Source organism: Dromiciops gliroides, chromosome 2 (assembly GCF_019393635.1).
Source record: "Dromiciops gliroides isolate mDroGli1 chromosome 2, mDroGli1.pri, whole genome shotgun sequence".
Taxonomy (NCBI): Eukaryota; Metazoa; Chordata; class Mammalia; order Microbiotheria; family Microbiotheriidae; genus Dromiciops; species Dromiciops gliroides.
This window is the reverse complement of record NC_057862.1, coordinates 398,064,845-398,092,804: the sequence shown is the minus strand read 5'-3', so window position 1 is coordinate 398,092,804 and position 27,960 is coordinate 398,064,845. Positions and strand designations below refer to the sequence as shown.

At 37.6% G+C, this 27,960-nt stretch overlaps 1 protein-coding gene across 1 annotated transcript in view; it reads right to left on the bottom strand.

The window, feature by feature from the left end:
• Nucleotides 1-22,991, bottom strand: part of BBS2 (Bardet-Biedl syndrome 2) — a 45,069-nt gene extending 22,078 nt beyond the window's left edge. Inside the window, exons 1-7 of the mRNA XM_043986736.1 lie at nucleotides 22,692-22,991; nucleotides 11,751-11,978; nucleotides 10,642-10,767; nucleotides 9,308-9,370; nucleotides 8,455-8,532; nucleotides 6,164-6,268; nucleotides 5,992-6,078 (exon numbers count right to left, since the gene is read on the bottom strand). Of these exons, the coding sequence (XP_043842671.1) occupies nucleotides 5,992-6,078; nucleotides 6,164-6,268; nucleotides 8,455-8,532; nucleotides 9,308-9,370; nucleotides 10,642-10,767; nucleotides 11,751-11,978; nucleotides 22,692-22,808 (804 nt within the window). The 5' untranslated portion in view covers nucleotides 22,809-22,991. The remainder of the gene's footprint in view (nucleotides 1-5,991; nucleotides 6,079-6,163; nucleotides 6,269-8,454; nucleotides 8,533-9,307; nucleotides 9,371-10,641; nucleotides 10,768-11,750; nucleotides 11,979-22,691) is intronic.
• Nucleotides 22,992-27,960: the final 4,969 nt, after the last annotated feature.

Below are 27,960 nucleotides of genomic sequence, written 5' to 3'. Positions count from 1 at the left end.
TTCTTCTTGGAACAATAAAATATTAAATTGATATTTATGTTTTTTCTGTCTGTCTCTGTTTTCATAGGAGGACAGGTATGTTTTTTCTGTCTGTCTCTGATTTGTAGGAGAAGTTAAATATTATTTCTCTGATCTGTTTGTAGGAGACAGGCAGCTATATCATGTTCTCTGATCTGGTTCATTGTAGGGGATGTAAGATGTTGTAATTTCTCTGATCTGTTTATTAATTTGTAGGAGAGATTAAACATTATTTCTCTGATCTGTTTGTAGGAGGCAGGCAGATACAAAAGCTATATTTTAATATTCGACATAGCCAAAAGCAAAAAACTAAGGCAATGCCCTGCACTGGAGAATGGCTAAAAAATTGTGGTAAAGGAATGTGGTGAATATTATTGTGCTATAAAATGGACAGTTTTAGAGGAAACTTTGAAGACCTCTATGAATTAATCCAGAATAAAGTTGAGTAGAAGTAGAACAATTTTAGCAAATGACAACATTGTATATAAAAACAACGCTGAAACATTTTAGAACCCTTATCAATGTGGTGAAAACCACTACTTCAAAGGACTGAAGATGAAACACATTGCCCACCTCATGCCACAGAGGTGGTTGACTTGAAATGCAAAGTGAATTTGGACATAGCCAATGTGAAAATTTGTTCTATTGGACTATATATGTTTGTTATGAAAAGGTTTTTTTTGTTTGTGGGGTTTTTTTTTGTTTGTTTCATTGATTAAAAGGGGGGAGATTGGAACAAAGAAATAGTGGATATTTGTATAAAGAGAGAGATGAAGTTTGCGGGGGTGGGGGGGGAAAGGCTAAGGAAAATGGCTTAGTTTTATATATTCATATCAATTCCCTATACACTGTGCATGCCAGACTTATCAGAGTTTCTTGATACAAAGGAAGTTTTCTTTTTTTTTTCCCAGTCCACATCCTGCTTTATTCTATCCCTTCATTATGACTTATTGTCTAACTATAGTTGTGAAAAGTATCTCCTTTCATTCTTATTTAATTTTTTAAGGTGTGAACTTTTACATTTAGATTGCTTACTTATCTGGAACTATGGTGACATGTAATATTTTATGCTGGTCAATGCCTATTTTCTGCCAAATTACTTTCTTTCTTTCTTTCTTTCTTTCTTTTTTTTTGGTGAGGCAATTGGGGTTAAGTGACTTGCCCAGGGTCACACAGCTAGTAAATGTCAAGTGTCTGAGGTCAGATTTGAACTCAGGTACTCCTGAATCCAGGGCTGGTGCTTTATCCACTGTGGCACATAACTGCTCCTTGCCAAATTACTTTCTAGCCTTACCAGTAGTTCTTGTTCAAGAGGAAATTCCTCCTCTCATAATTTGTGCTATTAAATTTATAGTACTCTGGGTGACTATAACTACTTGCATCAAGATCTTCTTGCTTATCTAGATTGTTCCAATGATTAGCATGTCTACATTTAACAAATACTAATTAGTTTTGCCAATTACTGATTAAAGATAGTATTGCTAAGTCCTTTTCATTCATCCTTTCCTCCTTCCTCCCCAAAATTACCCTTGAAATTCTTGATTTTTTTGTTCATCCATGTGAATTTTTAAATCTAATTTTTAAAAGTGATGTTTGTAGTTTGGTACATGACTAAAATTGTATATTAATTTAGGTACTATTATCATTTTTATTGTAATGGTATGACCAAAAATGAATAATTTCATTACAATTTTTTATCCTATTTGGATTCCTTGAGTTCTGTAAAAAAACCAAACCACTGTATAGTTGTATTTATATACATCCTGATGGTGACTAAGTACGTCTTATATATTTTATAGTAATTTTTAATATAATTTCTCTTTCTATAGCTTTCTTCAAGTTTTTGTTCATAAGATACATAAATTCTGATAATATCTGTGTATTTATTTTGGATCCTTGGCTAAGCTGTCAATCTCAATTAGTTTCTTCAGTAATTATACAGGATTTTCTAAGCATCATACTGTCTGCAAATACAAGTAGTTCTGCTTTCTCTTTCCCAATCAATGTTCCTTTTATTTTTCTTCTATAATTTCTCTAACTATCATTTCTAGTACTGGTACTACTAGACTGTAGCTCCTCAGACACAGCAACTCTCTCATTTTTGTCTTTGTATCCCTAATGTTTAGCACCTGGCACAAAGCCTGGCACAGAGTAAGCATTTAATAAGTGCTTATAATTGTTCTGTCAAATAATAGTGAGAAAAGAGGCTTTCCTCTTACATTCTACTGAACTTTGTGAAAAAGCTTCTAGTGTTACTTCACTGCAAACAATGCTATTGCTTGATTTTAGCTATATATTTTTTATTGTATTAAAGAAAGGCCCTAATATTTATATGCCTTTTTAATGTTTTTAAAATGAATGCATGAATACTGTTTTGTTAAAGACATTTTCTGTACCTATTGATACAAATATGTAAAAATAACGTAACTGGTTATTTATGAGATTAATTATTTTAATTGCTTCCTAAAGACTTAACTGTTTATACCTAGTAAAGATACAATTTGTCAGAATAAATGCTTTTTAAATATTTTGATAGAGATTCTTTGCTCAAATTCTATTTTAATTTTTTTTGCATCAAGATTCACAGATAAGGGGCAGCTAGCCTTGTGCAGTGGATAAAGCACTGGCCCTAGATTCAGGAGGACCTGAGTTCAAATCTGGACTCAGACACTTGACACTTACTAGCTGTGTGACCCTGAGCAAGTCACTTACCCCTCACTGCCCCACAAAAAAAAACAAAAAAACAAACAAAAACAAAACCAAAAACAACCAAAAAAGATTTACAGATAATATTGTTCTACAGTTCTCTTCTGCTTCATCTCTTCCTGATTTGGTTGCCAAGATAATGTTTTTCTCATAAAAAGAACTTAGTATATTATCTTCTTTCTATATTAAGGAGAACAATTTATTTAGCATAGATATTAATTGCTCTTTAAATATCTGATAGAATTCACTTGGAAAAATTTTTGGACTAGGTTTCTCCTTTCCCTTCCCTGATTTGATAGTTTATTTATGATCTGCTCATTTTCTTTTTCTGAGACTGCTTAGAAGCAGTGGGGTGTAGTAGATAAAGGGCTGGCCTCAAAGTTAGAAAGACTTGAGTTCAAGTCAAACTTATATCACAAACTGGATCTCTGTCTCTCATAAATCTTTTAACCTCTCAGGGCTCCAAATAATTCTTAATGAGCACATGTTCCATAGCTGTTGCTAGTCTACAGTGGCAGAAAGAATCCCATCACTAGGAGTTTCCTAAGCCAGTGAAATCTATCATCAGACCCCCTTAAAAAAATTAGCTCTAAACAAATGTTTAATATTTCTGACTTTATGTGTTATCACCTGATCAGTTTTAATAAAGGCATATTGATAAAGATGTATGTTCTTTATTCAATCTTTACTATAAAAGGTTTTGAACACCAAACAGGATTTTGTATTTGATCCTAGAGGCCACAGGAAGCCACTGGAGTCTACTATGTAGGTGGGTGATATGGTTTCTGTGATTTAGGAAAATCACTGGTGGCTGAATGGAGAATGGATTGGAGAGGGGAGAGACTTGAGGCCGGCTAATGCAGTAATCCATGTGTGAGGTGATAAGGGCCTGCACTACAGCAGTGATAGTGTCAGAGGACCCATGCCAATCCCAGAGTCCTAGAAACTACCTTTATCAGTTCCCTCTTTCACTCTTTACCCTCCTCCCTCCTTGCCTCACACCTCAAGCATCTAACTTCTTAGTATGAATAATACTCATCAATGGTGACCATTTCCACAGAATGTTAAATTCATCCCTTAATCCCTTGATTTACCCTCTTCCTTTCCAAGGAGACTCTAGAATATACTTTCTCATTCAGGGTTTTGCAACTCTCATTTAAAAAAAAAAAGTGGGTTACTTTGGAACATAAAAACTTACTTTGTCCTCTATCTAGTCCATCAAAGTATGATTACAGATTTTCCCCAACATCTTTCCCACCCACTACATGACCATTTTGAAACCAATATATTATCCCTATGGACCTATTTGCCCCTGCCCACTTCTTCTCTATGCCAGGCACTCCCAGGAATCCAAATTTCTCCTCCTTTGGGATCAGAAAGGGTCCTAAGAAGCCCACCTCCCATCAAGAAACCCACTGTCTCTTGATGAAACCCACTTGAAAGCACCCCTCCCCCCATACAGCACCTCTGAGAAAAATACTGTAATGTCCCATTAAACTTTGTCTCACCATAGGGAGAATAAAGTCCTGCTACTTCTCCAACTGCTGATTCCTCCACCAGTTCTGCCTCCCCATTATTCTTTGCCATCTCTTCCAATGCCAGCAGGCATGACAAGAGACCCAAAGACCACAGCTTTCATATCCCTTCCCTAACCATCAAGGAATGGACTTGCTTGAAAAACTTTCCTCTGAACATACCCACTCTAAAAAAGGTTACTTCTGAGACATATGAATTCAGTTCTTCCCCCTTTCCTCCTCCTAGTTACTTTTACTCCTTTTGAAAAAGAAGGATGCCCATAGACTCTACTTTTATTTTTCAATAGGCCTCAAACAAGGTTTGAGGTGGTTTGTTTTTTTTTAATTGCCTACTTGAGCCCTGGAAACATATAAGCATTGTTTTAGTTTCTTAATCTTGAGGTTGATGTGTTAGTTTTGTGAAAATGCTTTTTTTTTCCCTTAAAAATTGTTTTTTCACAAAGAAAAGAATGACTGGGTGGGTAAAGGAGTAAGGGAAAGAATATATTCAGAAATAAATGTGATATATAAACAAAATCAATACTTTAAAAAAAATTCTTACTCTTTGACAAATATAACAAAAATGGAAAATATTGGATGTTGGAGGGGATGTGGGAAAGCTGGGACACTAATCCACTGTTGGTGGAGTTGTGAAAAGATCCAACCATTCTGGGAGAGCAATTTGGAACTATGCCCAGAGGGCTGTAGAACTGTACATACCCTTTGATCCAGCAGTACCACTGCTAGGTTTATATCCCAAAGACATTCCAAAAAAAAAAGTAAAAGACCTATTTGTACAAAATTTATAGCAGCTCTTTTTGTGGTGGCTAAGAATTGGAAATCAAAGGAATGCCCATCAATTGGGGAATGGCTAAAAAAGCTGTGGTATATGATGGTGATAGAATATTACTGTGCTATAAGAAATGACAAGCAGGATGATTTCAGAAAGGCCTGGAAAGACTTGTATGAACTGATATATAGTGAAATGAGCAAAATCAAGAGAACATTGTAGGGGGCAGCTAGATGGCGCAGTGGTTAAAGCACCGGCCCTGGATTCAGGAGTACCTGAGTTCAAATCCGGCCTCAGACACTTGACACTTACTAGCTGTGTGACCCTGGGCAAGTCACTTAACCCCCATTGCCTGCAAAAAAAAAAAAAAAAAAAAAAAAGAGAACATTGTAAAAAAAAAAGGGAAAAAAGGGGGGAAAAGAGAACATTGTGCACAGAGATAGCAATATTGCTTGATGAAGAACAGTGAATGGCTTAACTACTCTCAGCAATACAATGATCCAAGATGATCCCAAAGGATTAATGATGAACTATCATTTTGTCCTCATGATAGTTGTTACAGTTCTTCCATTTTTATTATTGATTTCTTTATTCTATTATTTACACATTGTCTTGAAACCTGTTCTTAAATGTCAACTCATTTTTATTTTTTCTTTCACTCTACTGGTTTTTCTGTCATGTCATTCTTCAAATAATTTTCCCTCTTTCCTTTCTTTACTATTTGTTGTCTCAGATTTGGTGCCCTTTCTACTATTTTTAGATCAAGGTGAGCAGCTGGGCTTTAACATGACCTCTCACTCAGCCAATTTGCTCCAAGTCCCCAATTAGCCAAACTTGAAATAGCATGCTATTCAACTCATGTTTACATGTTACACCTGCCTCTTGAAGGGGATATGTGTTCTGATTCTTAACCAATAAGTTTTGGGAAATTATATTGAATAACTAAGTTCTATTTAAACTTACTTTTCCATTAGACCAACCAGTGATTAGTTCACATACTCCATCAGAGTTAAGGTCAAATGCATGAATGCTCACCGCATGATTCTTAGACTAAAGAAAAGAAAGAAACAATTAGTACAACTCTCTCAATAGAAAGTACAAAGTTGCAGAACATCAGAGGTTGAATCATACTAACTTTAATTCTCCAATATCGCGCTGTTTTGTCATAAACACCAACTGTGCCATTGGAAAGAGCATATCCAAAATGACTGCCATACATTGAACAAAGAGAAGTAATTGTCTATAAAAAGCATACACAAAAGAAACACAGCACATGATTGTCACTAAAATTCCATTTAATGCAAAACAAAGACACAAAATTGCATATTTTGCTACATTTGTGTTAAAATTGGGCTTGAATGTACATTCCTGGTGTATTTCTACCTAAGAAATAGCTGAACAGATTTAAATATAATTTAACAAAATTTTGTCTTTCTAGCAATAGTAAGCAGCAGAAGTTTTAGCAAAGTATAAAGTGAAAACTATGAAATTAAAAAGTGCTAATTGAATGCATATCTAGCAAGATTTATAATATGATAAAAGAATATCTTATAGTGATCCCAAATTTTAAAATCTAATTTGTGTGTGTGTGTGTGTGTGTGCAAGAGAGAGAGAGAGAGAGATAAAGAAAGATATAGATATACTACTTGGCTATTTCTTTTTAAAAAAAAGGCATTATGGAAATGTTTAATATGATTGTACATATATAACCTTTATCAGATTGCTTGCTGTCTTGGGGAGGGGGGAAAGGAAGGAGGGAGAAAAATTTGGAACTAGAAATCTTATAAAAACAAATGTTGAAAACTATCTCTACATGTAACTAGAAAATAATAAAATACTTTTATGATTTAAAAAATGCATTAAAATATTCATTAAAGTGAGAAGCCAAAAGTACATGTTTACAATTATATTCACTATGTATTTATCGTAATCTATACTATAAAATATTATTGCAAGGAAGTCATCCATAAAACAAGATTATACTCTTTTAGGACTAAGTTGAATTGTCCCCTTTAAGTTTAAATTTTAAACTTAATATTACATCAAATGATCCTGAAGTTTTGCTTTCTAATTCTAACTCTGATACAAAAATAGATAAATCAACTATGTAATCTATTTTTTACATTATATAACTTCCTTTCTACCTACATCATTTTTGCTAAACCACCCACTTAACTTAACTCTGAACATAGAGCACTAGTGTCAGATTAGCTCAAGGCATTCTTTGGCAATTCTTAACACTGCTCATTGGCCAAATGAATTTTGATTCATCTGAGTGGGAAATGCTGGATCAGCAATAAGCCTTACTAAAAAGAGAGGGGAAATGGCCCTATAGACCAACATTTCTACAAATTCCAAATTTAAACAAATTAAATCTCACTTTCCCCAGAACCTCACATTAAAATCCATGGACTCATAGATTCAGAGGTGAAGGGGACTCAAAAAGTCCTCAAGTTCAACCCCCTGTTGTATAGAGGAAGAAAGTGAGACACAGTGAGGTCAAGTGATTTGTCCAGAGTCACATGAGCATTCTGAGACAGGACTCCAAATCTGGCGTGCCCTATACAATATGCATATGCAACAATGCTTATTAAGACTCTATTCATTCTTTAGTACTTTCTTTTTATTTCAGTAGACCTTTTACAGAATCTCAGTTGGAAGGGAACTCCAAGGTCATCTACCTCAACCCCTTGGCCTGGGCCCTCTGGCCCTTGGGCAGCTGAGAAGGCCATTGCCTGTCTCTTAGAGCTCCCTCGCTTGGAGTTCTGGTTCTGTTCTCCCTTTCGCACCTTGGAACAAAGAAGCTATAAGCTAGAGGTTCTGGCTGTGCTTAGGGCCTGGACCCTATCCCTCTGAGGAGCCACTGAGAGAAGCAGAGCCTGGCTCCTGGGTACCTACTGGACTTCTCAACAATATTCCCAAGAAACTGCCATCCAGCCTCTACTTGAAGAAATCCAGTGATGGGTAACCAACCCACTACTTGCTATTATCCCTAATTGAAAAGCTCACACTGAGAACTTTATTCTATCTCATTATCACATCCCAAACCCAGGAGAAATCCTGAACATGTATTCAGGTATGTTCATTATTCCCACTTTGCTTCATCTATAGAGCAAACAATTTAAATAGGTTTCTCACATTGCTGTTTCTCTGTAATGAAGAACACATTTCATCCTCAAGTTATAACAGGCTTTGTTGTGTCCATCTGTTTCAGGCTATTTTGGGAGGGTGGGGGCGGGGCAGGGCAATGAGGGTTAAGTGACTTGCCCGGGGTCACACAGCTAGTAAGTGTCAAGTGTTTGATGCCAGATTTGAACTCAGGTCCTCCTGAATCCAGGGCTGGTGCTTTATCCACTATGCCGCCTAGCTGCCCCTGTTTCAGGTTAATTTTGAAAAAACACTGACCCATTTTAGGTTCTCTCTTACCTCTGTTTCTGCCATTTCTGCCACAATCTCATCTTCTTTAAAAACCCTGATGTCAAAATCCTCAGACCCAACAAGAAGCTAAAATAAAAAGGCCATACTTACTTAATTCTCCCAGGGAACAGGTAAAGGTTACAGTAGATCCATAATAAAATTATGATAGCACTTTGTAGGGCATTCTTGCCATCTAGGATATACACATATATATTACATATCTGAGGATAAATAAATACCCTTATCTCTAATTCAAGGCCTGAAACGTGTGATCAGAAGAGCCCAGCTAGCTATTCTGGCAAATGGAGAATAAGGAAAACCTAGTTGCATACTCGTGATATGCACCCAAAAATGTTCCTGGGCCAGCTCTTTTCATTTGTCAGAAGCTCCCTATAGATGGGAAATCCAGAGCTCACCATCCATGGACAAATTGGACAGTCATTATTCAAGCACTAAGGTGCTCCTCTACACATGGATGACTTAAAAGGCTGACAATATATCTTAATTTTTTTTCTCAAAGCTCTGATGGACAAAAGATTTAAAGGGAAACTGAAAGTTGTCCAAATCTAAGAATATCCACTAATTTGGTTTTTAAGGCATTGGAAGCACAATATGAAACCCTGTGATTGGGGTTCATTTAACTCTTTTAGACTCTAGATATTTCAAAACAACATAATCCAGATCTAAAGAACAGGTATACAAATTAATTGATCAGAATAGAGAAGGTTAAATGAGGCCTATTACCTATTAACAGGATAACAAAAAATTAGAAATATAATTCTCATCTCTCAATACTAATATCACTGTCACATGAAAATTTTTCAGCTGGATACACAGGAAAAGAATCTCTTTCCCCACATACCTCTTTCTTCCCATCACCATCAAAGTCACACAATGCTAAGGAATGAACATTGTCTCCGGTAACCTAAAATAAAACCAAGAATCATTAAAGTTCCTTCTTGTCTCATTTAATATATCTATTTTTGCCATATGGAGAAATAAGAGTATTTAGTAATGAGCCATCAGGTACAGTACAGACTACTGTTCCATGTAGAGAACAACAAAGATAATTTTGTTTTATTTTGTTTGTTTGTTTGTTTTGGCAGGGCAATGAGGGGTTAAGTGACTTGCCCAGGGTCACACAGCTAAGTGTCAAGTGTCTGAGGTCACATTTGAACTCAGGTCCTCCTGAATCCAGGGCCAGTGCTTTATCCACTGCACCACCTAGCTGCCCCAAACAAATATAATTGTAACCAGGTTTGAGTCACTCGTTGTCGATTACAATGCATACATCAATGGTAGCAAGAGATATTTATATAAAAATATTATGGTTTACAAAGCACTTCCCATACATTACCTCATTTTAATTTTCATAACAATCCTGCAAGGTAGGTGCTCTAGGTATTTTAATCATCATTTTGCAGATGAAGAAATTGAGGCTCAGAGGATAGTACGTGACTTGCCTAGGGCACTACTAGTCAAGGGTTCCAGAGCAAGAGGCAGGACTAAAATTTAAAGCTTCTGGCTTAGGTCTAGTGTTGTGATTACCAGATCACACAATAGATGGAGAGAGACAGAGAGAAAGACAGACAGACAGAACAGCAGAGAGAAGGAAGGGAAGGGGGAGATGGGGGAGGGAAAGAGGGAGAGGGAGGGATAGATGAATGGACGGACAGATAAATAGAAGGACAGACGGACAGATGGATAGACAGATAGACCGAGATATGTATATATACACACACATATGCATACACATATGCACACACATATATACATTATATGTGTGTTTGGATATAGATATAGATACAGATATACAAATGCATATATATAAAAACTAGTTTTCCCTATTGTCTCCTTCACACTTAAAGTATAAGGGCTACTCACAGTTCCAGTCCTACTACTGAAGTGAAGCACATGAGCTTTGGCCAGAGATGCTGGTTGACCCACACTCAAAGGGACTCACCATATTGATTCTTGCCTTGGCGTAGACACCCGATGACTTAGCCCATTGCAACTCAGAATTCCTGAGCCCAAAGAATTCCCTAGCCTCAGGGTCTCCAGTAGCTAGGATTATGGGTGTGCACAAACAAGTCCAGCAAGTCATGAAATATTTAAAGAACAGTGTAGGGAAGACAATTATTTACCAAAATTGAAAATTCCTATAGGAATATAAAGGGAACATTTTAAACCTCATACCGTCCAAAATAGATCATTTCCTTCATAATCAAAGCCCTGAAGAGCACAATTTCCACCAATAATTGCAAGAGGTGATGGAATGTCTCCCAATGTCCCAAGTACTATCGCATTTGCCCCATCTGTAACCTAAAGAAAAAGCAAAATGACTCACATTTAATGAGGCACCTACATTTAAATATGCATTATTTTGTAGCTATAGTTCCCAAATCATAATAATCATTAATAAATGGCAGTTCATAGTATTAGATGTAGATCAGGATTGTCAACGAGGAGATCCAGGACAGAGAAAATAAGTAGCTTACTCAAGCCTAAGATAGCACCAGGATTAAACTCAGTCCTCTATTCTCTAAGCTCTGTTAACAGGTTGCCTTGGCCATCAGAACTCCTGAAAAATAAATCATTCTAGATGGCTCACTTTATCCCTTTACTCGTTAAATTTTTTTAAACAATTTCTTAACCATTTTGGATGGAAATTTTTCTAAAATGTATCATGCATATACCTCCCTTCTTAAACAATACACTGAACAGAATTTAACCTTTTCTTGATATATCAGGGTCTTATACTACAGCAAGCATTCACTCACATTCTCTTTCAATACCTCATTATGATATAAAAGTGACCCTGAGTTCTGAAATATTCTGCCAACACAGAACACGCTCTGGTAAATCCAACCAGGCTGGGATGACTTCAAGCACAAGACTATATGCCTGTTTTTTTTCCAAGGATCACTCAAGCTAAGTTTGTCTCAGGGTGATTAATTTATCAAACATACCAACTCATGAAAACTATCTCCTAATGTACAGAGGGTCAGCATCTGGTGGGTGAAGGGAGTATTCACATAACATCATGGATCCTTAAAGTAAAAAGTATCAAAGTACTACTGAGATGCTTCCCAAGGTCCACAGGATCGCTGGCCCTAACATTTGAGAACTGTGGGTTTTTTGAGTTCTTATGCCTGCTTTTTGTGTTTTTATTGTTTCCTCCCTCAATGACTGTGAGCTGTCATTTTACTGCTGTCAGTGTATCTTCCTCTTTCAGTTTCTCTATGGCTTATAAAAAGTAATATGCATAAACAGCTAATGGGAATTAACTATCATAGACTACTTGCCTCTCTGTAAAATAAATCTGAGTTGTTGTAAACATCGTAGGCCAAAAGGTTTGTCTGTGTTCCCACCAGAAGACAATCATATCCTAGTTCAGGGTTCAGTACCCCTGCTGTAAGACAGCTGACTGCCTGGTTAATGTTGAGAAGGGAGACATCTGCATCAAGGGGGCTCTGGAGAAGACGAGGTGTATTTAGGTGCTGGCTACGTGCATGAGGATTGTGAATAAAAACCTATAAAAAAACAATTATATATTATTTCACCAAGTGTCAAAAATTTTAAATAGCTAACAATCCTAACCATTCTGTATTAATAAACATTATATTCATAAAAAGGAACCATTCTCCTTATCTACCAAGTTTATAAATCAAGCATAATATACAATGACAAGACAGTTAACTTTTAGTCATAATCAGTGTTATATATGTTGTTGTTAAGTTGTATCCAACTCTGTGGCTCTGTGGACACACCGTCTATGTGGTTTCCCTTGGCTAAGGATACTGGAGTGGTTTTGCCATTTCCTTCTCCAGATTAAGGCAAACACAGGTTAAGTGACCTGTCCAGGGTCATATAGTAAGTGTTTGAGGCTGGATTTGAACTCAGGTCTTCCTGACTCCAGGGCCAGTGCTCTATCCACTAAGCTGCCTCCTAATGTTATAAGTACTAGTGGCTATTGGTTCTCTAAAAGACAGTCAACAATTACACTTCTGTTGTTCTTTACTAGTATAACTGGCATGCAAGACATCAGCAGTCCACGCATCTCAGATGCTAGAACACCAATATTAATTAGTCTTACATACAACTCTATCCACTGTTAGCTTCCAGAAGTATAATTAACGTATATTCCAAAAGATCAAATAATAAGCCCTTCTGCAGTTCTTTGCCTAATAATCAATCTCTTTTTTTAATAAAGTATTTTATTTTTTTCTCATTACATGTAAAGATAGTTCTCAACTTTTGTTTATACAAGCTTTCCAATTTCAGATTTTTCTCCCTCCCTCCCCCCTCCCCTAGACAGCAGGTAATCTGATATAGGTTATATATATATAATAACATTAAACATATTTCTGTATTAGTCATGTTATAAGAGAAAAATCAGAGCAATGAGGAAAAATCTCAAAATAGAAAAACAACAGCACCAAAAACAAAAGAAATAGTATGGTTCAATCAGCATCTATACTCCACAGTTCTTTCTTTTTTTCCTGGATTTGGAGATCCTCTTCCATCATGAGTCCCCTGGAACTCTTCTGTACCACTGCATTGGTGAGAAGAATATAGTCCATCACAGTAGATCAACACACAATGTTGATGATACTGTGTACAATGTTCTTCTAGTTCTGCTCATCTGACTCATCATCAGCCCACGCAAGACCTTCCAGGTTTCTCTGAACTCCTCCTGCTCATCGTTTCTTACAGCACAATAGTATTCCATTACATTCATATACCACAACTTGTCCAGCCATTCCCTAATTGATGGGCACCCCCTCAACTTCCAATTACTTGCCACCACATAAAGAGCAGCTATAAATATTTTTGTACATGTGGATCCTTTTTCCCTTTCCATGATCTCTTTGGGGAAAAGACCCAAAAGTGGTATTGCTGGGTCAAAGGGTATGCACAGCTTTATCGCCCTTTAGGCATAATTCCAAATTGCTCTCCAGAATGGTTGGATCAGTTCACAGCTCCACTAACAATACATTAGTGTTCCAATTTTTCTACAGCTTCTCCAACATTTATTATCTTCCTTTTTTGTCATTTTAGCCAGTCTGATAGGTGTCAGGTGGTACCTCAGAGTTGTTTTAATTTGCATCTCTCTAATCATTAGAGATTTAGAGCATTTTTTTATATGGGAATAGATAGCTTTGGTTTCTTCATCAGAAAACTGCCTGTTCATATCCTTTGACCATTTCTCAATTGGGGAATGACTTGAATTCTTATAAATTTGATTTAATTCCCTATATATTTTAGAAATGAGGCCTTTATCAGAAGTACTGGCCATAAAAATTGTTTCCCAGCTTTCTGCCTCCCTTCTAATTTTGGATGCATTGCTTCTGTTTGTACAAAAACTTTTTAATGTAATGTAATCAAAATCATCCATTTTGCATTTTATAATATTCTCTATCTCTTGTTTGGTCATAAACTGTTTTCCTTTCCAAAGATCTGAAAGGTAGACTATTCCTTTCTCTCCTAATTTACCTATGGTATCACCTCTTATGTCTAAATCATGTATCCATTTTGACCTTATTTTAGTATAAGGTGTCAGATGTTGGTCTATGCCTAATTTCTGCCATACTATCTTCCAGTTTTCCCAGCAGTTTTTGTCAAATACTGAGTTCCTATCCCAGAAGCTGGAGTCTTTGGGTTTATCAAACATTACATTACTAGATAATCAATCTCTTAACCCTTAAAACATCCTAACCAATTGGAATATCTGTGACTCATAAAAATTCTATAACTTTCTGAAGACTTTCATAGCCAATGTCAATGAGATAAAGAAGTAAATACTTTACCCAAGGGCAACCAATTCTACAGTTTCAAGCATTAACAATGTAACTAACTTGTGGATGTTAACAAGTCACTTTAACCTCTCTCAGCCTTGATATTCTCATCAGTAAAATGAGAGAGTTAGTTCTTCTAAAGTCCCTTCTACTTCCAACAGCTCAATCCTATAATGCTAAATTACTAAAGAGATTAGCACCAAGTTATGGGAGGTGCCATGGTTTAGTGCATGAAAAAATGGCCACGATCATGAAGACCCAGATTCAAGTCCTGAGTCTGGCAAATATAGGCTATGTAATCCTGGGCAAGTCACAACTTCCCTATGCCCCAGGAAGCTCTTTAAACTATAAATTCAAAGCAGTTGCCAGTTTCCAACAGTGGAGGAAACAGTTTTATCAAGAGTTCACTATACCACTGAAATCACTGGTATAGTCTAACAAAGAGAAATTAACACCAAAAGATTCTGTAACTGATATAAAGGGAACACTAGTTTTAGAATGTAATTAACCAGGGGTCATAAAGACTTTCAGCACTTGGGTTCTATCAATGCATGTAAAATTAATAACTTAGGAAATAAATCATATGATTCAGCACAAAAAACTGATTTGCTACCATTGTTCAAATAAGATAATTTTTTGCTTATCATAATTTCAAACAAGATTATTTTAAAGATTATAAATTTAAGATGATAAACTAAGGAGATGGCTTAATAAATTTTTAACAGTGTTGTTTAGAAGGTGAAAATGTTTACATCCACCTTTTACCAAATAAGTTCTACAAAAACTAACTGGTGCTACATAAAAAAGCTGCACCCAAATGAACTTTTAGAAATGGAGATTGTACCCTCTGGGGAGAGAGGGAACAGAATGAAAATGCAGTAAATCTTATAAGTGGGATAATTAAAGAACTTCTGAATAGACACTAATAATTATATCTTTAAAAGTCTTAACATAAATGCTTCCACACATTTTTTTCTTTTCTTCTCTTTTTTTGTTTGTTTTTTGTGGGGCAATAGGGGTTAAATGACTTGCCCAGGGTCACACAGCTAGTAAGTGTCAAGTGTCTGAGGCCAGATTTGAACTCAGGTCCTCCTGAATCCAGGACCAGTGCTTTATCCACTGCGCCACCTAGCTGCCCCCACTTCCACACATTTTAAAGAATTTTCTTTCAAGATTGTAAGATAATCAATCAACAACCATTTATTAAGTTTCTCCTTTGTGCCTGGCACTGTATACGGATACAAAGATACAAATCACAGTTCTCAACCTCAAGGAAGCTTACATCTATTGAGAAATATACATATATTCTCAATATACAATATATATGAATATAAATATATGCAAAATATATGAGCAAAATAAATAACTTCATTGATTATGAAAAAACATAGGAGGAAGTAGAAATCATTATGTTTGTATCTGCTGTTAGCATGCAAAGAATTGGGGATTTGCTAACCCTAGTAATGCTGATTAAGAGCCACAAGATGGGATAACACTCCTCTTGATTCATTCCGTACTACTTAATGTCTACACAAATCAAGAGCTCATACTAACTGGTTACTAGAGACAAAGAAGATGGCCAGACTAGGCCGCAACAATGATTAATATGATCCTGTCCTTGCACCTAAGAAAATAGACAATGCCCAGTATTATTTAGGCCTTTTTGAAAAGCTATCTGTATTCTTCACAGCTAGGATTCTTTTCTTGTCTTAAAAGATCCCTGACAATTAAATTAGTTTGGTGGTCCCAGAGAGCTAAGTTAAAGGAAAGAATTTCACTAAAGAAGTAAATACTATTCAGTTTGGAATAAACTATGCTAAAGTACCCCTGTTCAGACTAGGGCATAGAATCAAACTCCCAGGGCAGGGTCAGTCTTCAGAGCACATAGAATAAGTCCCAAACCTAAGTTTCCTAGTCTAAAAGTTTTGTCAGTCTCATGATGACAAGTCATGTTTCAGAATTCTCATGTCAAGGGATTGGAGGCAACTTTTTAATCATACTTTTTTAAACTCCCGAGTTCCTAAATTCAAGGATTACTTCTTATTCTTCTCTTCCTAGCTATTTTCCCCCAAAATCCTACTCTGGAATAAGTGTTTGATGTCAAACATTTAAGTTAGAATTTAGTCTCCAAACATGTCCTTAAGTTAGACCAGTAGTTTCCAATTTTTATAGAGTGGTGGCTTTTGTTGCTGCTTCCACATTTTTCCTATAAGAATCTAGGCAAATAATTTTCTTAGTGTGTATTTTACTCAAATAAAATTAAGTTATTATAATTTTATAACAATCTTAAACACATAAGAATGAAGTAAATACAGATTTTTATTGCTAAGGTTATAATTTTTATTTTGTTACATCAAAGAACAATCATAATAATATTATTATGATGTGTGTTGTTTTTTGCCACAAAGTTTCTTGAAACATAGTGAATGCATGAAAATACAATTACTGAACATTTATTATGTGTCAAGAACTATGCTAAGCGATAGGGATACAAATAGAAAAATCAAGGCAGTTCTGTTCTCCAAAAGAAGGAGACAACACATAAAAAAATAGTTCAACTACAGAGTAGGCGTAAAAGCCTAGAAGGCTTAAGGTAGCAGCATGGGCAGATGGTAAAGTCCAGAGGTCTCTGGATTACATAAATTGGGAGGGGAAGAGTGCACACTGATACAGGGCAGATGGCAAGGCCTAAAGGACAACACAAGGTAGGGGCACAGTAGATTAAAAAGGCCTGGTGATATTACATTTCATCAGAAGGAATAGAGTTCTATCTCATCTGAGCCCTGTGAGTAAACAAACAGCTGGAGAGAAGGAGGAAAGAAAGGGAGGGAGGGTGCTCTAGGTTTGACCAAAGTTGGCAATACTATAAAGGGACAAGGGAAGGGACTCAAGTAGGATAGTGTAGGAAAGAGCCAATATGGAGGAGTGATAGAAGGCACTGAGGTGGACTCCAATCCACAAATTTCTTCAAAGAGATGTAGAAAATACACTATATCAAGTCCTGATGTGGAAATCTAGGAAAAGTTACGAGTCATTTGCCCAGCAAAGCATGGCATAGGTAGATAAACAAGGAGGTCTTTAGATACTGGGGCCTGGCTTGAGGCAGGAGCATCCCTCAGGCAGAACATTCCAACACCCAGGGAGAAGCAGGGGCAAGAATAGGTCCCAGACTAAAGCAGGGCTCCACCAGATCCATAACTGGGAACTGCAATGGAGAGACAGGTGCCAGTTGGCAGCTTTGTTGCCCACTACTCAGTTGTGGGTCACAGACCCAAGGCAGAGTGAGAAGGGGATCTGCACAGTGGCTGATGTTCCCAGGTAGGGAGGCCTTGGACAGTATGCCAAGAAAAGGGGAAGTTCAGAAGCCAGTTGCAACAGAGTGGCTCAGACCTCAGGCACAGAGCAGGGTCTCACTGCCTAGCTTATAAGACCTTTAAGGAAACAGGATTTCCAAGCATCCCTGATAAAAAGATCAGAGTTGTGGAGAAACTGATGTTCAAACCCAGGAATGAAGAGGAACATAAAAAGGTAAATGATAATGATAAAGGAATAAACAAACAGAAACCACTCATATTAAAATATGGAGAGATGATATATGTGTCCACTCTGAAACCTATCATCATTATCATTATCACGGGAGTGTGATTAGACAAGGCCTGGAAAATGATCCTGTTATGTACTCATGATCTTAGGAAAATAATGGAAAAGAGAGAGGAAAAGGAATACCCTGGGGAGTTGAGGGGGAGGGAAGGAAAGTTAGGGAAAATTATCTCACATAATTAAGATACACAGGTATGTATCTATACAAACAAGGAAGAGGGAGTTAGGGGAGAATGGCTAACAGCTGAATCTCACTGTTTCTGAACTGGTCAAATAACAGAAGAATACACACCTACACACACGTGCACACACACACAGATGCACATGCACAGACATTTGGAAACAAATACATTTAACTCAACAGGAAAATTGAAGGGAAAAGGAAGAAGGGAGGAAGTAGAAATTAAAGGGATGAATGATTAAGGGAAGATTAGTCCTAAGCAAAATGAATTCCAAGGCTGTACAAAAAAAATTTATTGTTCTTTTTGAGGTAGCAAAGAACAGAAATCTGAGAGGATGTTCATCAATTGGGGAATGGCTGAACAAGATATGGTATATAAATCTTATGGAATGCTACCGTCCTGAACTCTTATCGGCATAATGACCAAATAGGACTTCAGTGGACTAATGAGAAAACATGCTACCCACCTCTTGAGAGAGAGGTAAAGGACTCAGTACAGAATGAAACAATCAATTCTTTTTTTGTACATGGCCAATGTGTCCATTTGTTTTGACAGCTTATATGTGTTTGTAATGGGTTTTATTTTTCCTTTTAGGGGAAGAGGGAGAAGGGAGAGAGGAGTGGACTGATGAAATGTTTTTTCAGAAAAAAAAAGAGGACAGGGTAGAGTTGAACTGCTTCACTAATGGATCAAGATGAGAATGGAAGGAGAGCATAACAGTGCAAGGGTAATGTCCTAGGAAAAGACTGAGGTGTAGAGGGAGTGGAGTGAGTGAAGAACAGGGTTTGCAGTTGCAAAGAGGGAGAGCTGTAATAACAAAGGACTGTGGTGAGATAAGGGAATTTCAGAGTTTATGAACATGAATGTATAGTATTTTTTCCTAACAAAGAAAGGTTTTTTTACACTTAGCAACTCTGTACAAAAATTTAAATGATACAAGCAATCCTTTTATGTTACAGACATTGTGGTTTGGCTTTTTTTTTTAGTTTATTTTTGCCTACTAAATATATCTCATTTTATCCAGAAAAATACTGGTTTTGCCAACATATTCTGCACACTCCTAAGGTGCCATCTCAAGTTATTAAGTTTCATGCTTTCTGCAGCTAAGGTGGTCAAAGCAAACAGTGGGGTTTTCCTTTCTATCAAAATCAGTGACAAATAGAGTGTATCATATTTTCAGTATTTCAGTTTTTTGTCTCTTGTTTCATGCTTTCTGCAGCTAAGGTGGTCAAAGCAAACAGTGGGGTTTTCCTTTCTATCAAAATCAGTGACAAATAGAGTGTATCATATTTTCAGTATTTCAGTTTTTTGTCTCTTGTTTCTGTATGAGTTTTAGCCACTCTGCCAGGTTTTCTCTTCAGATAAGTTACGTATTTCTACTTCAAAAAACATATTTCTCTTTTTAAAAATTTGGAACGATGAAAATTTAATTGTTAAAAATTTAAACAAATGTTTATTATAAAAATTTGAACAATTATTTCTACCATTCTCATTCTTTCTTTTTTTTTCAAGTTGCAGATCTTTTGTAAAACAATTTATATTGTCCTTAACAAAATGAGTGCCAGTATGATGTTGTGTTTAACTTCTACTGGAAGTCAGGTTGAAGAATCATTTTCTTCTCAAAGATTGGTATCTTAAGCAAATACTGAGCTCTGGTCCTGCAAAGTTATCTCAAACTCAACATGTCCAAAATGGAACTTACTACTGTCATTCCCAAACAAATCACTCATTAATTTCTTGAGAACCACCATCCTTCCAAGTTACTCAGGTTTGCAACCTTGGAATTATCCTTAATTCTTCCATCTCCCTCACCCCCAATATCCCATCAGTTGCCAAGTCTTGTTGACTATCCTAAGCAACATATTTCACATCCATTTACTTCTTCCTCCTTATAGGGCCATCACTTTTCTCCAGGCCCTTATCACCTTTCACAAGGACTACTGCAATAGCCTCTTAATTGGTTTCACTGGATACAATATATTCACTTTCCAATCTATTCTACCTAAAGCCACAAAATTGCTACTTGTAAAGTACAGTTCTAACCATGTCATTCCTCTGCTCAAAAAACTTCAATGGCTCTCTACTGTCTCTGAGATAAAATAGAAATTCCTCTGTTTTGGGATTTAAAGATCATAGTTTTATGGCCAGAAAAGACTTAGAGACCAGCGAGTCCAACCACTTCATTTTATAGGTGAGGTTAAATGACTTGCCCAAGGTATGTTACCTAAGCTAATAAGTATCTGAGACAAGATTAGAACCCAGGTCTTCTTCACTCAAAGTCCAGTACCCTGTTCATTACATCACGTCCTATCTATCTTTCCAAACATCTCACATTCTTCTCTGTGATGCCACATGTCACCCAAACTGGCCTACTCACTGCTCCCATATATAATATTCCATCTCCTGTCTCCATGCCCTCTCTTTTACCTAGTTACCTTCAAGCCTGCGCTCAAGAACCACTTTTAGAGAGGCTGCTGATGAAGTGGATAGAGTGCTAAGCCTGGAGTCAGGAAGACCTCAGTTCAAATCCAGCCTCAGATACTTACTAGCTATGTGACCCTGGGCGAATCACTTAGCCTCTGTTTGCCCAAACCATAAAATGAGGATTGTGATAGCACCTACTTTGCAGTAAAAAGCACTTAGCATGGCGTCTGGCACACAGTAGGGGCTATATAAATGTTTATTGCTTTCCCTCTCCCTAAGAAAACCTTTCCTGATTTCCCTAAATGTTGGTACATCAACTTCCATTACTTTCTATTTATATATGTACATGTTTTTTCTTCTCCATCCCCTTACCCTGAGAATGTCAGCTACTTGAGGTAAGAGACTTCTCATTTTTGTATCTCATTTTGTCTCATTTGATCCCCAGCACATAGTCAGTACCTAATAAGTGCTTGTTGAATTGAATTATCCCTCAACTCTATATTTCACTTCACACGTGTTATAATTTGTAAAGGATAGAATCAAACTATTAATGTCAGAAGCCCAAAAAGTTAAGATCTAGGTTCCAGTGCCTTCTCTACCATTTAACTTCTCTATCATTTCACTGTCTCCTGACTTCAATTTCCTCATCTACAAAATAAAGGTAATAATAATCCCTGGCCTGTCAACCTCACAGTTTAGAAGGCTGAGACAACATATTAGATATGAAAAGATTTTTGGAAATATTTCTTTTTAAAGAGCTATGCAAATGAGTTTCAAAGATGTGAATGCAAAGCATGTTGTGTGTACATATATACATGCACATATACACACACATGTATGTACATGTACACATATGTGTGTCTATTCGCACATACATAAATGAATGATAACCGGCCTTTAGTGCTTTATAGCCTGGTTCTCAACTGGAGACAAAAATGGTCATGTGTAGTTTGTATACTAAATAACTGAGGCACAGTGCCTGCCACACTGGACGTACTTAATAAATACTGATTTAATTTAACGGAATCCTATTGAATTGAATTGATACCTGCAGGCAGTATGGCACAGGAGAAAAAGTACTTGATTTGGAATTAGGAATTAGAGGACCTGGTCAGATCCTGGCTTAACCACTTCTAACGTGTGTGGTGGTGTTTTAGTCATCTTTCAGTCATATCCAACTCTTCATGAGCCCTTTAGGGGTTTTCCTGGCAAAGATACTGGAGTGGTTTGCCATTTCCTTCTCCAATTCATTTGACAGATGAGGAAACTGAGACAAGCAGGGTTAAGTTACTTGCCCAGGGTCACACAACTAGTAAGTGTCTAAGGCCAGATTTGAATTCAGGAAGATGAGTCTTCATAACTCAGTCCTTGGGGTCCACTTTGCCACCTAACTGCCCTGTCTAACCTATGTGGCCTAGAACAAATTGTTTCTCTGGGCCTCAGTTTCCTCCTCAGTTAAATGAAGATCCTGGACTAATAATCTCTAAGGTCCCTTCCATATCTACATCTGAAGATTCTATGAAATACTGAAATATCAGTATTAGCAGTAATCAAACAACAATTTTGGTGGAGGACCCAGTGACCAACTTGTCTATTGTCTGAGGTTCCTCTAACTATAGTCAGGATGGTGGCAAGGTGAGCAACTTTTGGACACAGCAACTCTTCAAGTTCAAATTTTACATCATGGAAGGCAATATACCTAGATGAAAGGATTTCAAGCTGGAAAAGATCTGGAATATTCATTTTATAGAAAGGAAACCCAGACCCAGGTAACCTGCCCAAGGTCATTCAGTTTGTAAGTAACAAGGATGGTATTCAAAGCCAGATCCTCTGACTCCAAGGCTCTTTCCCCTACACTGAATACCCACAAGGTGGAATCAACTCCCTGAAGTATTCAAAGTAATAATGTTATTTATACGTATTATATAATATATGCAAGTATTATATAATAACATATCAGGCATGTAGTGGGGGAGAGAGAGGGAGTAGTGAGGTGGGGAGGAGCAATGGAGGGGTTCGCTAGGAGATAATTATTAATAATTATAATAGAGTCCTCCAGCTCCACAACGAGGTGGCGACGTTGCCTGGCAACCTTGGCTGGGTAGGACTGGGCGGGGAGAAGCGCAGAGGGGAGGAGTCGGGGGGGGGGGTGGCTGGGAAGAAGGGGAGAGGTGTGCATCCTCCCTCCTCCCGAAGAGGCCGCCGTAGGCCCGCGCCATAGGCCCGCAGTAGGCCCTTTTACCTTGCCAGCTTGGGTGGCGGCTGCCAGGCACGTGTGGGTCCCGTCGTAACGACCCACGGCCACCATGCGGGGGCTGATTTTGTGGCGCAGCTTCAGAGTGAACACTGGCAGCAGCATGATAGCACCGGCGGCCGCTCCTCCGGCCCCAGCGGAGCTCCCCCGCGGAATCGGACAGGAAAGCGACTAAACCAGGCCAGACTGCGTGCCTCAACCACCGGCAGGAAACAGCGCGGGCCCGACCCCCGCTATTCCGGCCGCAGCCTCAGTCACTATCCAAGCCAGCCTCTCCCTTTGGGATTAACCCCGCCCCACTTCCCTCTCAGCCCCGCCCCCGCTTCTGACCTGCCACGCTTCCGCCTCTGCTTTGCCCCGCCCTCTCCCAGGCCTAAGAACCGCCCCCTTCCTTCTCTTCCTCTGCATCAGCCACGCCCCCTCTCTTCTTCATCCTGTATTGCTAATTAGCCTTGGGATTATTTCCAGTTTTTCTTCATTCTCACTCCGTCTAAAGTGAGATCTTGCCTCTGTCTACCTTCGACCATGGTCCTTCCCACGTCTCCTCTACCTCCCTGCAGTCGAACTCTCATTTCCTTTGTGTCCCCAAACTGACTCCACTTCGAGGAAGGGACCCCACCCCCCTCCTCCGCCTGTCTCTAGTTGCTGCGGGACGGGGAGAGGGGGATGTTAACCCACTCACACTTCATTGCTTTCACCTCAGGTCTCTCTCCCCACACCCACGTATCCTCCCTACCACTCACCCCAGAATCGCCTTCGAATAGAATCTGAGTGGGAAGCAATCCCAGGGGCCAACTGATACAACCCTTGACCTGACTGCCTCCCAAGGCAACCCATTCCACTTCTGCACAGTTCTGTTAGGAAGTTTTTCCTTACATAACTCAGACAAGAGTTTCTTAATCTTTTTTGTGTAGTGCACCCTTCTTCAAGTCTGGTGAAGCCTATGGACTCCCCAGAATAATTTTTAATGCATAAAACGAAATACATAAAATTACAAAAAGGGGGCAGCTAGGTGGCGCAGTGGATAGAGCACCGGCCCTGGAGTCAGGAGAACCTGAGTTCAAATTCGACCTCAGACACTTAACACTTACCAGCTGTGTGACCCTGGGCAAGTCACTTAACTTCAATTGCCTCACTAAAAAAAAAAAAGATTACAAAAAAAATCCAATTATATTGAAACAACCATCAAAATATATATTTTTTAATTTTCAAAGTGCTCAGACTTAGGTTAAGAATCTAAGAACCTACTTAAGGGCTGCTTCTTTGCAACTTCTACCTGCTGCTTGCTCCTAGTTAAGACTGCTGCATCCAAGCAAACCACATTCAAACAAATTAAAACGGCTTAATTCCTTTCAAATACTTGAAGACAGCTGTCTGCCTAAACTTATGAGCAGTTCTTTCAGCTGACTCTCACATGGCATGGCCTCTAGACCCCTTGCTGTCCTGCCCACTATCCTCAGGATACTCTAAAGCTTATTCAGATCTACACATAAGAAAAAAATCAGAGCTGTAGTCAGTTGTTTTTTGTTTTGTTTTGTTTTTTCCTTCAGTTGGGACAAAAACAATTGGGGGTAGTAGTTAAGACAGCATTAGAGTGCAGTCTAAACATGGATGCACTTGTACTGGAGTAGTCAGTCCAATATAATCTCCACATCTGTTTTACATTAACTGCTGTTCCCGACCTCCCTCCCGCATTTTGTCTTTGTAAAGTTGATACTTTGAATCTCAGTTCAAAAAGTGAGATTTTAACAATGGTATGAGATATATTCCTACTACATTTCATCTTATTTGTGTAGCAAATAGGCTCTCTGGCTCACTCTCCCAGTCAGACCACCTACGTCTCACCTTCAGGGTTCCATGGGGCATCTCGTTTTGGGGATATCTTCTTTAATGTTTAGTATTGATATTGCATCATTGTTTATAGTACCTTTAAGCAAAATGTAGTTTCCTTCCTTAACTCCTTTAATTAAAATTATCGTTGTTTTCGCTTTCTCTGAGATGATGATTGCTGTCCCTGCTTTTGTTTTTACTTCAGTTGGATAAAAGGAGCTTTCCTTACAATAATAAATAGTATCTATCTAAAACCATTAGCAAGCATTATATTTAATGTGGATAGGATAACAGCCTTCCCAATAAGATCAGGGGTGAAGCAACAATGCCCATTATCAATGTATTGATGTTGATCAATATATTGATGTGTCCATTATTATTATTTTATAGATCTCAAAAAATAATAACAAAATTTATCTGGAAGAATAAAAGGTCAAGAATAACAAGGGAATTAATGGGAAAAAATGTAAAAGAAGGTAGCCTAGCCATACTACATTTCAAACAAAGCAGTAATCATCAAAACAGTCTGGTAGTGGCTAAGAAATGGAGCCAGGGATCAGTGGAATAGATTAGGTACATAAGACACAATAGTAAATGACTGTAAGAAAATAATGGAGTTTGGAGACTCCCAGAGGCCCCCGTCTGACCTTTCTTTCTTTCTTTCTTTCTTTCTTTCTTTCTTTCTTTCTTTTTTTGTGAAGCAATTGGGGTTAAGTGACTTGCCCAGGGTCACACAGCTAGTAAGTGTTAAGTGTCTGATGCCAGATTTGAACTCAGATCCTCCTGACTCCAGGACCAGTGCTCTATCCACTGTGTCACCTAGCTGCCCCCTGACCTTCTTAAGGCCTGCCCAAAGTCAGGAGAATTTCAAGGGAAATGTAGAATGACCTTGATGACTACCTACAGGAAATTACCTCACTCAAAACCACAACTACCTGAAAGCTTTTTCCCTCAGAGGATCTGCCCTCCATACTCTGACATCAGCACATACAGCACTGAACCACCCTCAAGTCCAGTAAACCAATAGATTTGAATGATGCTAGCCAATTAGCTTTGAGCAGTATGGAAGGGTGGGCTCTCCTCCTGACCTTAGGGAGTTTACACTCTCACAGACTTCTTTTGGTTTTTAATGCTCAAGGAGGCAGGAGGCAGATTATTCTCTCTCCCCTCTTTCCTAGGTAGGCCTTCTGATTTTTCTGAGCAATGTGCTATCTCTTTACTAATATTATGCTTTAATAAATGCTTAATGCACCAAACTGGTGCAGTAGCCTCTAATTTCTAAGTAGCTATATATTAGAAACCCCAGCTATATTTCCCTAAAACTTGGGACAGAAAGAGGGCAACCCCATATAATTTTAAATGCCACACTGACCATACTAATCTAGTGTTTGATAAACCTAAGGACAAGAACTCATTATTTGCCAAAAACTACTGGAAAACGGTATGGTAGAAACTAGGTATAGACCAACATCTTTCACCATATGCCAAGATGAGGTCAAAATGGGTACATGATTTAGACATAAAGGGTGATATCATATGCAAATTAGAGGAGCATGGAATAATTTAACTGTCATATCTATGACTAAGGGAAGAATTTAGGATCAAACAAGAAATAGAGAGTATTAAAAGATATAAAATAGATAATTTTGATTATATTAAATTAAAAGGTTTTTGCACAAACAAAATCAATGTAAACAAGATTAAAAGGAAAACAGAAAGTTGGGGAAATATTTTTGCAGCAAGTGTTTCTAATAAAAGGCCTTATTTCTCAAATACATGGAGAACTGAGTCAAATTTATAAGAATACAAGTCATTCCCCAATTGGGAAATGATCAAATGATATGAACAGGTGAAGAAATCAAAGCTATCTATACTCATGTGAAAAAATGCTCTAACTCTTTATTGATTAGCAAATTTAAACTGAGGTTCTACCTCACACCTATGAAATTGGCTAATATAACAGAAAAGGGAAATGATAAATGTTGGAGGAAATGTGGGAAAATTGGGACACTAATGCACTATTGGTGGAGTTGTGAACTGACCCAACCATTCTGGAGAGCAATTTGGAACTATGCCCAAAGGGCAATCAAACTGTGATTTTGATACCCTTTGATCCAACAATACCACTACTAGGTCTATATTCCAAAGAGATCAAGAAAAAGGGAAAAAGATCTATTTGTAAAAAAATATTTATAGCAGCTCATTTTGTGGTATCAAAGAATTGGAAATTACAGAAATGTCCATCAATTGGGGAATGGCTGAACAAGTTGTGGTATATGATTGTAATTTGAGATATTAAAAGACCAATTAAAAGATAAAAATATATTGGTATCTTTGCAGATCTTTTCCATTTTTCTTCTGTTTGTTGACTTCCTTTCATTTTCTTCCTTTAATACCCTTTGGATGACTTTGCTTAATTGGTTATCTTACCAAAACGGTTTTTACCTTCCACTGCTTCTCTCTCTCTTTTATTAAGAGAAACTGTGCATAATCTTCCATAATTCTTCATAAGAATTTGACAAATGAATTTATACTCTAAAACATTGTAATTCAAATGTATAATGACATGTACTTTTCTTCTTATGTGATTCCCCATCCTAGCCCCATATACTTTCCCTCTCTGATTATTTGTTTTTTGAAAGGCAATTGCGCTTAAGTGATCACACCACTAGTTAAGGGTCACACCACTAGTGTCAAGTGTCTGAGGCAGAACTTTAACTCAGATCCTCCTGATTCCAGGGCTGGTATTCTATCCACTGAGTCTCCTAACTGTGCCAAGCCTTTGAAGGTTTTGTTTGTTTGTTTGTTTTTTATTTTATTTTTTGGAGACAATCAGGGTTGTGACTTGCCATGGGTTACACAGCTAATAAGTGTCTGAGCCCAGATTTGAACTCACATATTTCTGATTCCAAGGATAGTGCTCTAACCACTGTACCCCCTAACTGTCCCTTACATGTCCTCTGTTAAGCTTCTGTTTAAAATTATTTTAATTCTTCCACCCATTTCCCCCTTTTTTATCATTAGTAACTTTTAACTTGGCTGTTAGTAATCTAAATGTGAGATTTTTGTCCAATGAACAGTGACTAGACGTATTTCTTTTTTCCCCCATTTATTTAGAAATTTATTATTTCCCAAATTACATGTAAAAACAAGTTTTAGCATCAATTTTTAAAACTTTGTGTTCCAAATTCTCTTCCTCCATTCCCCCCTACCAAGAACTCAAGCAATTCAATATAAGTTATACATGTGTAGTCATACAGAACATTTCCACATTAGGTTGTGAAAGAAAACAGACCAAAAAAAGCTTTAGAAAAAAGAACTTTAAAAAATTATGCTTCAGTGACTGATGCAGAAATAGGCTTAATGTTGTTATGTATGTGTATGTGTGTATATATGTATGTGTGTGTGTGTGTGTGTGTGTGTGTAT